General features: G+C 45.8%; 1 protein-coding gene across 7 annotated transcripts in view; it reads right to left on the reverse strand.

Moving 5' to 3' along the window:
- CAMKK2 (calcium/calmodulin dependent protein kinase kinase 2) overlaps window positions 1-15027 on the reverse strand; it is a 56537-nt gene that overhangs the window by 24140 nt on the left and 17370 nt on the right. For all 7 annotated transcript variants that reach the window (XR_003436744.1, XM_027124820.1, XM_027124819.1 and 4 more), the window contains exons 3-7: window positions 11249-11296; window positions 10537-10590; window positions 9774-9825; window positions 6878-7011; window positions 5180-5216 (exon numbers count right to left, since the gene is read on the reverse strand). Coding sequence is in view for 6 of the 7 variants with exons in the window: in XM_027124820.1 (XP_026980621.1) it covers window positions 5180-5216; window positions 6878-7011; window positions 9774-9825; window positions 10537-10590; window positions 11249-11296 (325 nt within the window). In the remaining variant the exon portion in view is untranslated. The remainder of the gene's footprint in view (window positions 1-5179; window positions 5217-6877; window positions 7012-9773; window positions 9826-10536; window positions 10591-11248; window positions 11297-15027) is intronic.

A 15027-nucleotide genomic window follows, 5' to 3' on the forward strand; every position in this document is an offset into this window, starting at 1 on the left:
TGAACCCTAGCAAAGTTTCAATTCAAGAAACAGCAAGAACAGGTTTCGATGACCCCTCTCACATTTTCCAAGCTGCCAGGCTACATCAAGAATTGTTGGATAGGACTTCCCTGGTGGCGCAGTGGTTAAGAATCCACCTGCCAATGCAGGGGACACGGGTTCGATCCCTGGTCCGGGAAGATCTCATATGCCACGGAGCAACTAAGCCTGTGTGCCACAACTACTGAGCCTGCGTGCTGCAACTACTGATGTCCGCACGCCTAGAGACCGTGCTCTGCAACAAGAGAAGCCACCACAATGAGAAGCCCGCGCACCACAACAAAGACCCAACGCAGCCAAAAATAAACAAATAAATAAATAAAAAGGAGAACATTGTTCCAACTCTTCAGCACTCTGTGGTCAGCTGGCCCTCAAACCCTTTCCTGTGATTCTCAATCCAAACCAAGACTTGGAGCTAGAGGTGGGGGATGGAGATCTCCCCACCACCTCAAAGGCCAACTCATCCTATTCCTCCTAAATGGGCCCTTCTTGACTCACAGTCATGTGCGACATACAATGCCTCACTCCCTGCCAGCTTCCTCCCAGCCCTGTGTATGTGGGGACCGCCCCCAAATCATCAAGTATTACATAAATCATATTCAGGGAATGCACAGTTTTTTTTGTTGTTGGGGGGGGTGGGTTATTTTTTGCATTTCTAAAAGTTGAGGTGAAATTTTCAGAATGTTAAACTATTTTAAAATGCATGATTCAGTGGCATTTAGTATTCCACTGCCTCCAGTGAAAGCATCGCCTCTATCTACTTCCAGAACATTTTCAGCCCCTAAAAAGAAACTCTGTGCCTCCCCCTAGCCCCCTGGCAACCACTAATCCACTTTCTGCTTCCATAGATTTGCCTATTCTGTACATTTCATATACGTGGACTCATACAATATGCAACCTTTGGTAACTGGCTTTTTCACTTAGCATGTTTTCAAGGTTCATCCATGTGGTATCATGTATCAGTACTTTGTTCCTTCTTATGGCTGTATAATATTCCATGGTGTGGATAGGCCACATTTTGTTTATCCATCCATCAACTGATGGATATTTAGGTTATTTCCACATTTTGGCTATTATGAATAATGCTGCTATGAACTTTCATGTTAAGTATTTGTGTGGCTATCTGTTTTCAATTCTTTGGGGTATATACTTAGGAGTGGCATTGCTGGGTCATGTGGTGTAGTTATTTTAATTTTGTTCTGCTTGTACAAATATAACTGGGAATATGAAGCTGTACCTTAGGAAATGAAAAAAACAGCACAGTGGATTTCAAAATCCAGTGGAGAATGACTTTGGAATTGTCTGTTTTCTGGAAGCACCTACCCACATTGGAGCTTCTTATGGAAGAAGGGTTGTTTCAAAGGTTGTCCAAGGGCTGAGGTGGCCAAGGGGAAAGAGCCAGCTCCTCAGACAAAAAGAGGGCTTAAAGATTCTGAGCTGAAAAGGAACTTAACTCCCCCAGGGCCCCACCCTGTGTTCACGTTCATCAACCAGTGTTGGCCAAACCGTAGTTAGGGGAAATCTGCTGTGGCTTCAGGCTGTGGTTAGAAGCAAAAGTAACGGCGCTGAAGGTAAGGCTCCCACCGACAGGAGCGCTGGTCCCCTCAGCTCTCTCTTTCCCACCTCAGTTATGTAAACTTAACTTTCAAGAGCTGCTTCATGAATTTCTGTGCTTCCTCCCAAGCACTATAACTCGGTCGGCGTGAGGGAAGCTGGCCTGTTGAAACAGGTCTATTTTCAGTCACTTACAGTTTAACCGCTCCTGGAGCCGAGCAGTGGTGCAAAGTTTTTAACCCCAAGAAATACCAGTCGTAGTCTCTACCCTTTGAGGGTCAGGCCTGCAGTTGCAGAACCCTTGCTGCTACCTGCAACCTGGCTTCACAGACTGCCCTGTCTGTCCTCACCACACACAGCTGTGGCTGGAAACTAAAAAATAACAGTGTCGGGATTTTTTTTCAAAACCGCTGGAATCACATACCAAAATCGCATGGCTCCTTCCCACACTGCCACCTCAAGAAGTGAAAAACTCTCTCCATGAAGGTGCCTGGTCCAAATGGCTTAGGAAACTCTTCTTTGAGGCTTGGGTCATGTTCTTTACACGCTCATTCAACTCCTCGGCTCAAAACCCTCAAGGGGCTCCCCTCTCGCTCAGAGTAAAAGGAAAAGTTTTACAATGGTGTGAATGTCCTCTGCCATCTGGTCTCCACTGTCCTGCACAAATGTCACCTCAGTGAGGCATCTCGAGGAGCCCCTCTGTTTCCCAATTCCCCAGCCTGGAACTCCTGACTCCCGTGACCCTGCTCAGGTTAGCTTCTTCCCATGATATTGTCACCTTGGAAGCCGATGCCTAATACTTAGGTCTGAGTGTGTCTGTCCATCCTCACCAGAGCAATGAAGTGCCCTGAGGGAGCAGGGGTGGGGGGGGTGGGGGCTTGAGTTTCATTCCTTGAAGAGCCTAGAACAGGGCCTGACAAACTGTAATGTTTGTTGAAAGAACGACCCATCTCCTCAGAAACAGCCCAAAGCCATTCAGTGTCAGGTCTGGGGCCCCAAGCAGGCAAATTATGCTGGGGATGCCATTCTGGGCCAAAAACTATCTTTTACATTTTATGATTTCTTTTATATTTCCCCAAACTTCACTTGTTTGCCTACCATTTTTATCATCTGGCCATATCTATATACCATGTAAACTATCGTTTATTTCACACTTTTCCTTAGATTGACTTAGTATTAAAACTTTTAGCCTTATCCCGGGTAATAATATCCCGGAAATCATGAGTTTAGTGTGCTGGTTATAGTTTTTCCTATGCAATGATAAATTAAACCTAAAACATGTTTTAAATGTTGGTCCAAATACCACCTAAAATCATCTCATATATTTAAAGTGGTGTTGGTACCACATTTTGAGAAATTATGATTCTGTGATGTCCATATTTTTATTATATGAATGTTTCACAATTTTTTAAAGTTATCATATCTGATGTTGTTCATGTGTACCTTCTAAAATGTTTTTAAAGTTCTAAAATTGGAATATGGCCTGCACACTAGATGCTCTTATGGAACTGGCATTAACTTTTCCAGGTGCAATAACGGTAGGATTATTGTGATCATGTAGGAGATGCAGGGCAAAATGTTCAGGGGCTGAAGGGTCAAGATGTCTGCTACTTTTACTCTTGGATGGTTCAGCAAAAAAAACACAGAGAGGGCTTCCCTGGTGGCGCAGTGGTTGAGAGTCTGCCTGCCAATGCAGGGGACACGGGTTTGAGCCCTGGTCTGGGAAGATCCCACATGCCGCGGAGCAACTAGGCCCGTAAGCCACAACTACTGAGCCTGCGCGTCTGGAGCCTGTGCTCCGCAACAAGAGAGGCCGCGACAGTGAGAGGCCCGCGCACCGTGATGAAGAGCGGCCCCCACTCGCCGCAACTAGAGAAAGCCCTCACACAGAAACGAAGACCCAACACAGCAAAAATAAATAAATAAATAAAATTTAAAAATATATACAGAGAAATGGATGGGTGGGTGGCTAGACTGATAAAGCAAATATGACAAAAATTACTAACTGTTGAGTCTGGGCGGTAGGCATACAGGTACTCATTGTACTCTTCTTTCAACTTTAACATTTTTCATAATAAAAACCTGGGTTGGGGGGGGTGATGAAAATAAAATGTCCTAAGCAACGACATCATCCTTGGAATTGAACCATGGCAACTACTGTAGGGGAAATTGAGCTCTGAGCTCTAGTTCCAGACCAGACTCATTATTTATGATTGACCACTGCCTGTGCAGCAAAGGATCACCCTGTGCTCATCCCGGAGACAGGCTGGGCTTGGCCCTGCCCATACCACTCATCTCCTTAACACCCCTCCCGGCTGTCATGTGTACCCACGAAATGCATACGCTAATACGCTAGTCTGAACGCCTACCCAAGCCAGACAACAGCGGGACACGTGACCTGTTGATCACGCCTTCCTGGGCCTGAGAGTCTGCTGTCCAGCTTTGAATTAGTCCTGCACTTCCTTCCCTCATCAGTGCTTATGCTGGGAACTGACTGAGAATTGCCCCATGTCCTCATCATTTTTTAAAAACGAGGTCTCTGAGGACATACCTGAGTGCTTCCATTTCAGTGTTCAGGGCCCAGACCCTTCAATGGCCCCTCAAGGCTCCAAATGCCCCATCACGGCCTCCCAGGCCCTCCATCTTCATCCCCACCCCCTCTCCCTGGTTTTCTCTGCTGCAGTCCCATTTTTCTCAAACACACTAAGCTCTCACCAGCCTTGGGGCCTTTGTACCTGCTGTTTCCTCTGCCTGGAATGCTCTTCCTCAGATGCAACAGGGCTGTGTCCTTGATATTCAGGTGCTAAATGGTCACCTCTTCTCTGCCGTGGCCCCCCCATCTCTCTCTCACATCACCCTGTTTAATCTTCTTCAGAGTATCTATCTGAAGTTGATTATCTGCTTTATTTACAGTCTTCCCTCAGGATCCATGGGCAATTGGTTCCAGCAACCCCCGTGGATACCAAAATCCACGGATGCTCAAGTTCCTTATAAGAAATGGTGTAGTATTTGCACATAACCTATGCACATCCTCCCCTATACTTTAAACCATCTCTAGATTACTTATAATATCTAATACAATATAAATGCTATGTAAATAGTTGCCAGCACATTTTTACTTTTTGCAAATTCAAGTTTTACTTTCTGGAACATTCCGAAATTTTTTCTTTTTAGTATTTTCGATCCACACTTGGTTGAATCTGCAGATGCAGAACCCGTGGACAGGGAGGGCCGACTGTAGCTGTTGACTATCTGTCTTCCCTGACTAGAATACCAGCTTCATAAGAGCAAGGGCCTCATCCTTCGTACTCATCACTGCATCCTTCGTGCCTAGAATGGTGTCCAACACACAGCAGGTACTCAATAAATATCTGCAAATGGATGAATAGGACACCCAGATAAAGTCCCAGCAAGAACTCCATTCCACCTCCTGCTTTGAACCAGGGGTGCAGCCTTCTGTGTGGGGCCCAGTTGGAGCAGGAAAGGGTGGGAGATGCCAGGGGCAGGGGTTGCCTGGAGAGCACCCCTGGGCTTTGGCAGGAGCAGCTGCCTGAGCAAGGGTGGCAGAAAGTAAGGGCTCTCTTACCCATGTACAGATGGTCCTCATTGGGGTCATCCAGGACCTGTTGGCATAGCCACATGGAACAGGCCGGAGATGAAGAGCAGGAGAGAGGAAGAGGGAGAAAAGGTATGAGCAGGGAGGAAGCATCATCCACATGACTGCATTTGCCAATGGGAGGGCTGCGCTTTCCACCGTTTTTCCTAGTTAAGATGAAGGGCACAGGAAAAAACCCAGTGTGTGATCCAAATGGCCATCTGGAAAATAAGCGCATTCTAGCCCAATCCTCAAGGGTCCTAAATACCCAGAAAGGAGGTTACGAAAAGGAGGGGGCAGATTCCTCCCCTGGAAAATGTCTCAGCTTGAATAAGAATCCCACCTGTCTCCTAGGAGACGACGGACTGGTCATCAGGGTGAAAATTCAAATCCTGTCCCCATTCCCCCTGCCCTGGCAGGAAATGATGTCTCCCTGCCTGGAACTGTCACAGCACTTTCTTTCTCTCTTTTACGGCCTTCCTGCTTTCATTTTATCACTATTTCTATCTTCCTCTCTCCAAAGGGCAGGCACCATGTTGTAGCCACCTTGGTTGCCTCCTTGGTGCCCTCTAACAGGGCTAGGCACCTAGTGCTCAGGAAATGTCTGATGAATGAATGAACAGGTAAGCTGGCAGAGTCTTGTTGGGTGGGGAGTCCACACACCACAGGGCACCAGGGAGAGGGGAGATCCTGCCAGGACCCAGACACATGCGCTAACCAAGTGCCCTTGGGCTTCCTCTAAGATGGCCGACTCAAGCATCAGTGAGTTGAAATTGTGAAACTCGGTGTGACAGGTGGAGATAGTCTGCAGCCACCAACTCTCTTCTTTTGGGAAGAAACAAAGACAGACTCCTTGGCTAGACTGGTCCTCCCGCCTCTTCCCATACCACACTCACCTTCCTTAGTCATCTAAGAGTCACAGGACAAGAGCCCTGAGAAAGGGATGCATCCTAGGCAGAGGCCTGGGACAGCCAACCTGGAACCCTAAGCTCTGCCCTTCGAGGAAAAGTCAGACCCAGGCACTTGCCTACCTAGAGTTCTGTTATTTTTCTTTGAAAAAGTCACTTACGTTAATGTGTAGGATTATTGTTGTTTTTAAATGAATTAAAAATTTGTTTAGCTTCTCAGTTTTAAATTCTAATGTGATAAATATTAATAAACATAACCCCCATAAGCAAAAGTTTTCTGCCTTCTTCAATTATTTTTAAGAGCCTAAAAGGGTCTTGAGGCCACAAAGTGTGAGATCTAGAGCAGGGGTTGGCAAATTACAGCGTACAGGCCAAATCTGGCCCTCCCCTGTTTCTGAAAGTAAAGTTTTATCGAAACACAGCCAGGCCCATCTGCTTACATGCAAATGGCTGCTTTTGTGCTATAACTACACATATGTATAGTAGAAGGAGAACCAGCTCCAAAAAGAGAGAAACAGGTGAAGGGCAAGCCTCAATATCCCTCTGAGCCTCAATTCCTTCGTCTATAAAATGGAAGTAATAGTCCGAGCGAGGGGTAAGGATTACACAAAATAACAGGGTGAAGGAGCCTGGAGAAATAACTACCACTCAGCCCTGCAACAGGCTGTTTGATGTGATGTGGCTCTCCCTGGAAACCAGTGGTATGGCATTTTGATAATAACAGAGATAGGGCTGGACCATCACCATGCCTCCCTCTCTCCTCCGTGTCTCCCCACCTCACCTCCACCAGCTTCACCACGTTGGGGTGGTCCAGCTTCTTGAGGATGGCAATCTCCTGGTACACCTGCTCAATGGGGCCCCTGGGCTGGATGCAGCCCCTGGGGGCTGGCCGGGTCCCTCGGGGAGGCGGGCGACCTGGAGGAGACATGAACCATCCCAGAGTCAGGGCAAAGAGACTTTCCTCTGCAGAGGGGGACTGTAGGCAGGACAAATGAAGTGGGGGGCTCTCAGAAGGGCTGGAATGGCTGATGTCACACAGGGGTCTTTATTTACTTATTTATTTATTTTGGCTGTGTTGGGTCTTCGATGCTGCACGCAGGCTTTCTCTAGTTGCAGCGAGCGGGAGTTACTCTTCTTTGCAGTGCACAGGCTTCTCACTGCAGTGGCTTCTCTTGTTGCAGGAGCATGGGCTCTAGGCGCACAGGCTTCAGCAGTTGCAGCACGTGGGCTCAGTACCTGCGGCACGCAGGCCCTAGAGCACGTGGGCTTCAGTAGATGTGGCGCACTGGTTCAGTAGTTGTGGCTCACGGGCTCTAGAGCGCAGGCTCAGTAGTTGTGGGATCTTCCTGGAGCAGAGATCGAACCCGTGTCCCCTGCACTGGCAGGCAGATTCTTAATCACTGCACCACCAGGGAAGTCCCCCACCAGGGGCTTTAAACAGCCTTCTCTTCATCTGACTCCTCTGCTGCTGGAAACACTGGAGACCCAGTCCCCTTGCCCAGCCTTCTGTTAATTCTCTCCTTCCTGTCCCATTCCCCAGGCCACAGTGAGAATCAAGAGTTCACTGAGGTACAAGGAAAAGAAGTCTGAGGTCTAGTTCAGCAATCTCAATATTCCCCTCTCTGGAGCTCAGTTTTCCCACTCCATAAGATGGACAAAAACATTATCCTTCACCTCCATAACTCATGGAAGTAGCAGAGATATAAAATAAAGTCCGGGATAGGAAAAGAAGTAAGAGCTGATGAGAGAAAAAACAAAGGACTTGCTTGGCCATGCAGTGACTGATAGTCAAAGGGTCACAGTGATGGAAAGGTCCACAGTCAAAACACTTACACTGCATATTATATGTAAGTAAGGATCTAAGTGCGACTAACAGAACAGAATGTGGATGTGTCAGCCTTGGAAAAGTAGAAGCAGAGGTGCAGGTGTCAGAGTGGGATGTGAACAGAGGCAAGGCAAGTTCAAAGGAAAGATACTTGCTGCATCTGCTATAACAAGGAAGAAAGTGACAAGGGTAGTAACAACGAAGGAGCTGAACATCGTGGTATCACCTCATTGCCTGGTTAGGGAAAGGGAGGAAAGGAGTGGTTTAAGTCATCCTCAGAGGAAGTCAGAAGTAAATGTCAAAAATTAATAAATCAAGAAATAATGGCACAAGGATATTAACTGGCTCAGTTCAGATAAGCAGGATAAACCAGGGTCCTGGTGATAGGACAGGGTTTTGGGATTTATGTTTCTTCTTAACCACTTTCTCTTTTCAGCTCAAGCCAACATTTTGCTCAGCACTGCTGGCAGGGAGCTTATGCTGGAGCAGCATATGCTCACCTACACCTGATCACATGCAGTAACTACCAGCTCCTAAAAGAGCTAAAAGTGGGGGCTGCCTCTAGGGAGAGGGAGGAGTACAGCAAGAAACTGTTGATCTCCATTACACACCCTTCTGTTCTTTTGCATTTTTGTAGATATAATTGAAATACCTTATGGTATTTCAATTTTTTTAATTCATCATTTTAAAATATATAATTTAATGGTTTTTAGTACATTCACAAGGTTGTGAAACCATCACCACTAGGTCTTTTTTTTTTTAATTTTTGGCTGCATTGGGTCTTGCTGCACCAGGCTTTCTCTCTAGTTGCGGCGAGCAGGGGCTACGCTTCGTTGCAGTGCACGGGCTTCTCACTGCAGTGGCTTCTTTTGTGGAGCATGGGCTCTAGGCGCACGGGCTTCAGTAGTTGCAGCACGCAGGCTCAGTAGTTGTGGCACGCGGGCTCTAGGGTGCACGGGCTTCAGTAGTTGTGGCGAGCGGGCTCCATACTTGTGGCTCATAGGCTCTAGAGCACAGGCTCAGTAGTTGTGGCACACGGGCTTTGTTGCTCTGTGGCATGTGGGATCTTCCCGGAGCAGGGATCGAACCCGTGTCTCCTGCATTGGCAGGCGGATTCTTAACCACTGCAGCACCAGGGAAGTCCCTCACCACTAAGTCTTGAACATTTTCAACTCCCCCACAAAAAAACCCATACCTATTAGCAGTCAGTCCCCACTCCCTTTTAACCCTAGCCCCTGGAAACCACTAATCTGCTGTCTCTGCGGATTTACCTATTCCGGACATTTCGTGTAAGTGGAATCATACAATATGTGGCCTTTTTTGTCTGGCTTCTTTCATTTAGCATCATGTTTTCAAGGTCATCTGCGTTGCAGCATGTATCAGAATTTAATTTCTTTTTATGGCTGAATAATATTCCACTGACTAGACAGACCACCTTTTGTTTATTCATTCATCCGTTGACAGACATTTAGGGTTGTTTCTATATTTTGGCTATTATGAATAGTGCTACTATGAGCCTTCACGTACGAGCTTGTGTGAACATGTGTTTTCAATTCTCTTGGGTATATATGCCTAGGAGTAGAATTGCTGGGTCATATGGTCACAGCATGTTTAACTTTTTGAGGAACAGTCAAACTGTTTTCCTCTGAGGGATTCTTTTTACTTGATACCAATATTACTTCAATAAATATTTTTAAAAGAAAATGAATTTTAAAACGTCAGCAGGAGGCCCAATGCTGTCTTAGGGGAATCCGCCCAGGACGCCTCTGCAGGGGACATCATTCAGTGGGTCTTCTCTGTATTGCCCCAGCCCCTGCACCTAAGAACAAAGGCTCTGGCCCAACAAACTCACGTGGAAAGCCCGCCTGTCGGATCAGTTTCTTTTTGGACAGCACCTTCATTGCCTGCGGGAGGAAAGACCCCACATCCTGGTTAAAATGGGTAGGAGGGTGGAGGGAGAGTTCCTTCCACTCCTAGGCCTGCCCAAGCTGTCAGTGCCCCAGCAGCCGCAGGACAATGTAGTGAGCACCTTGTCACTGGAATGGGTCAACTCCACAGGTTGTGTGGAAGCTGGAGTCCTGGGGTCCCTCCAGGCCGGAGGGTACTTCCAAGGTTCCAGGTCAGCTCTCCCAGCTGGGAGGCCACAAACCTTGGGATTCGCTACCACTGAATCAAGACACAAGTGAGCTGGAGTGATGGGCAAGGGACATTTTACACATGGGGAAACTGAGTTTCAGCATTTATGTCACTTGTCCAAGGACACATAATTGGCACATGGGAGAGCAAGGATCTGAACCCACATTGGACTGATTTCAAAGTCTCAGCCACATGGCAGTTTGTCTCACTACCACCCAGTTCTTAGTGCTAATGGAGGATGTAGAAAGGGTAGCCCAGAGTAAGGATAGGAGACGTTTGCTGAATTAATTCACTCAATCTTCCTGAGCCAATCACTTCACCTCCCCATTTCCCCACTTCCTTCCTAATGCACAGAATAAACATGACCTAAGCATCAAATGAGTCAACAGCTAAGAAAACCTTCCAGGAAGGCAAGTGCTAGAAAGGAGCCTTTTTCTTTGGACAAGGATGGGGGCAGGGAGGGGGATGTGGATACTCACGTAGTAGGTATTGTCATTTTCATTGTAGGCCAGCTTGACCACGCCATAGGAGCCCTGGATAAAGGGAGATGCCTGTGACATACTATCCAGAAGTTACGATCTGCAAAATGAGGACCCTAATACAGAGCTTGCAAACTGCTGGCAGCCCACTGGCAAAATCCACCCTGTATGTTGTTGGATCTGCAGTTTTTAGAAAGTTTGAATTGGTGGCCAACATTCTAAAACAGGTCAGATAAAAAAATCCAGATTCTGATACGGATATGGAGCCATAATCATTTCCATATGTCAACAGTTTGCCACAGTCCTCACCACTCCCTACTGTCTTATACCTGGCTTGTTTTCCTCATTTATATTATTCACTTGCTCTCTACTGGCATTTGAGTTCTTGACCCTTGCAATGATACTGCCCATTGGCTGATTATAAAAGCAAAAACAGATGTGAGAGTACCTTAAGGAGAAAAAAAGCCAACACCAATGTTGGTGATATGGAATTTCCCTGGAAGCTCTGTGAGCTTTTGTAGAAACACAGTACGTTGTAAAAACAAAACGAAATAAAACAAAACAGATGGACCATAAATGACAAAACCCTCCCCCTCCCAGCCTCATCTCCAAGGACTCCTCTCCCACTCCCAAATCTAGTGGGGTTCCCTGCACAGTATCTGAGACATCCTTGGCAGGTATGGAAAACCAGCCTGGCTCCTGGGATATTTACCTTTCCAATTTCGTCCTTCAGTGTGTACTGATTCAGCTGTACGCAATCCTGGAAAATAAGTAGAAACACATAGAATATGAATTGTAAGTTTGAAGCTAGATACATTTTTCACAAACTTAACAAACACCTTAACCAGGACCCAAATCAAGAAAGGGAACATTCCCAGCTCCCCAGAAGCATCTCCCATATACTGGCCCCTGTCCAGGGTGACCACTATCCTGCCTTCTACCAGCACAGTTGTTGTTGGTTTTTTTTTTTTTTTTTTTGGCTGTGTCACGCAGCATGTAGGAGCTTAGTTCCCAGACCAGGGATTGAACCCAGGCCCCTTCAGTGGAAGCTTGCAGTCTTAACCACTGGATTACCAGGGAAGTCCCTACCAGCACAGTTTTTGTACATTGTAAGAGCGTAATTATATAGTATGTACTCTTTTAATACCCATTTTAAAGGTTCTTCCCAGTTTTAAAAAGTTCATTTATTTACTTTTTAAAAGTTAATTTAAAATTAAACAATAATCCATGACTGTGTTATCCTGTAAAAAAATGTAAAGTGATACAAGAGGAGAAAATCTGAGTGTCCTTAGCGCAAACAAAAGTTTCTTAACAGTTTCTCAAAAGTTCTTTTTTGTATTAAAAAAGTGCAAAATATAAAAGGAAACAAATGATAAATTGGATTTCAATCAAAATTAAAACTTTTGCTCTTTGAAACACTACTGAGAAAAAAAAGGTAAGACACGGACTGAGAGAAACTATTTGTAACACTTACAGTGGACAAAAGACTGGTATCCAGAACATATAAAGAACTCTGGGCTTCGCTGGTGGCGTGGTGGTTAAGAATCTGCCTGCCGTGCAGGGGACATGGGTTCGAACCCTGGTCGGGGAAGATCCCACATGCCGCGGAGCAACTAAGCCCATGTGCCACAACTACTGAGCCTGCACTCTAGAGCCCACAAGACACAACTACTGAGCCTGCGCACCTAGAGCCCATGCTTCGCAACAAGAGAAGCCACCGCAATGAGAAGCCTGCGCACCGCAACAAAGAGTAGCCCCCCTTCGCCGCAACTAGAGAAAAGCCCAAGCGTAGCAATGAAGACCCAACGCAACCAAAAAAAAGAAAAAAACTTTAAAAAATAAATAAATAAAAAAGAACTCCTACAACTCATTAATAAAAAGACAACCCAATTAAAAATGGGCTAAAGATTTGATAAGCTATTTCTCCAAAGAAGGTACACAAATGATCAATAAGCACATGAAAAGATGCTCAACATCATTACTCATCAGGGAAATGCAAATTAAAGCCACACCCACTAAATTGGCTAAAATCAAAAAGACAGACCAAACCAAGTATTGTCAGAATGTAGGGCAAATGGTGGGAATGTAAAATGGTGCAGCCTCTTTGGAAAACAGTTTGGCAGTGTCTTAACAAGCACTTCCCATATGACCCAGCCATTCTATACCTAGGTGTTCACTCAAAAGAAATGAAAACTTGTGTCCATGCAAAGACTTGTATACAAATGTTCACAACAGCTTTATTAGTAATAGTCAAAAACTGGAAACAATCCAAATGTCCATCAATAGGTAAATGGATAAACAAACTATGGTATATAGCTGTACAGTGGAATACTATTTAGCAATAAAAAGGAATGAACTACTAATATGTGCAAAAATATGGATAAATCACAAAATCATTATGCTATGAAAGAAGCTAAGCTAAAAAAAGTACATACTAAATGATTCCACTTATATAAAATTCCAGAACTTGTAAGCTAATCTATAATGAAAAGAGGCAGGTCGGCCGCTGCCTGGGAGAGGGGAGGTGGGGGAGGGATGCGCTGTTGGGTGTGCTGGAAATGTCTGCGATCTTGATGGGGGTGATGGTTTTATGGCTGTATACATACTTCACAACTGATCATATTGCACACCTGAAATATGTGCAGTTTATTTCACTTCAATTACACCTCAGTATAGTTAGGCTGAACATGTTAAGTGATACAAGAAGTAAAACTGGGAAAAGAAACACGATAGAAAGCAAAACTTCAAGTGTTACAGAGAAGCCCAACATTTCCCTTGAAACCCCTCCCATGCCCCAATTCTATCCCTCTCCCCGAACCTTGACATCAGTTTGGTGTATAAACTTCTACGCCTTTTTCTCTGTAAATGCACACATACATGCATCTGTAGAAAATACAGAGTACTGTTTTGGGATGGGGTTGGGGAGGCATAGACGGTGTCACACTAAATCAGTTCTCAACTTCCTTTGACTGGAGTTAGTTCCATGTCAGACCTGCATCTTTGACTTGCTGTGTAACGGGCCCACAGAGCTCTCACCTCACTGGTGGACTTTTTAGTTTGTTTTGTGTTTCTCTCCAGTATTGTTTTCATTCCCCTGAGTCTTGAAGGGATGTGACAGGCAGAGGTGGGGCCCTGCAGAGCTGTCCTAAGGGGTCTCATTGCCTCATAATCTAGCCCCCACATGCTGCTGAGTTCATCTTCCAAGAATCCACTCTGATCACATCAGCCCCAGCTCGCTGCTGCTTCCAGAGTCAAGTCCTGACTTCACAGCCTGACCCTCAAACCCTCTAAAGCTCTGACCTTGGCAGAGTTGTCTAGTTGCCCACCAAACACCAGTCTCTCCTTTCTTCCTTATAAGTGGAACTCTGTGTGGCAACATTCCAGGCTAGAAAACTTCATTTCCCAGCTTCTCTTACAGCTAAGGTGGCCATGTGTCCTGGCTAGTGGGAGATAAGCAGAAGTTGCTGGGTAGAGCTTCCAGGAAAGAGGACTGACTTAGGAGGCAGACATCTTTTGCCTTTCTTCCCTGCTCCTTCTTCCTGCCTGGAATGGAGCTGTGAAGGCTAGAGCCACAGCAGCCATCTTGAGATCATGAGGTTTTAAGGGCAAAAGCAACAACACAACTACCACACCAATCCCCAATGCCTAGCTCTAGATTTATTTTACATGGTTAAAAAAAAACCCTATTGTGTTAAAGCCACTGTTGTTGGGAGATGTCTGTTTCTCTAAGCTGACTCATTTCTAACTGATACAAACTCGAACTCGCTCTCCAGCCCTGTTTCCACAGTGCCCCCCATTTGGGGCCCCACACTCCAGTTAACTGAATCCCTGATCTATCCTGAATTCTATGGAAAGGAATACGTTGGTATACATAGCTGGTACTTAGTTGGGTTATGGTAATCATACTTTTAAAACTAAAATATTAGAGGAATGAAACTACCTCTGTCACCTAGGTGGCCTGTGGCTAGTTAATAAACTAGGAGATGAAACAACAATAACAATTTTTTTTTAATGGGCTCATGCCTTCTACCTCAGGGCCCTTGCTCATGCCATGCTCACCCCCTGCAGTGAACTCTCAGTGTGTAGTTAAATATCAGCCCCTTTAGAAGGCCATTCCTGATTTCCAGGCATCCCCCAATAAAATGTATTCCTTCCTTCAACAAATATTTTTGAGCGACTATGCGCCAGGCAGCGTGCTCAGTGCTGGGGACCCTGTGGTGGACAGGACTGTTGCTAACATCCTAGCTGAGGCGGGGGCAGTGGCGGGGAACAGGCAATAAACAACTTAACAAACACACAGATAATCAGATGGTGACAAGTGCTGTGAAGGAAAGTCAACAGAGCAACAGGACAGACAGGGACGGAAGGCTGCTTAGAGGGGGTGGAATGAGAGGCCTTTCAGAGGAGGTGATATTTGAGTTGAGACTTGGAAGCCAGATGGAGATGTCCTTGCAAAGATGGTGAGGGGGCGGTGTGGTTCCAAGCAGAGGG

Source organism: Aethalodelphis obliquidens, unplaced genomic scaffold (genome assembly GCF_003676395.1).
Source record: "Aethalodelphis obliquidens isolate GAN/ISIS:26980383/991018 unplaced genomic scaffold, ASM367639v1 scaffold28, whole genome shotgun sequence".
Classification (NCBI taxonomy): Eukaryota; Metazoa; Chordata; class Mammalia; order Artiodactyla; family Delphinidae; genus Aethalodelphis; species Aethalodelphis obliquidens.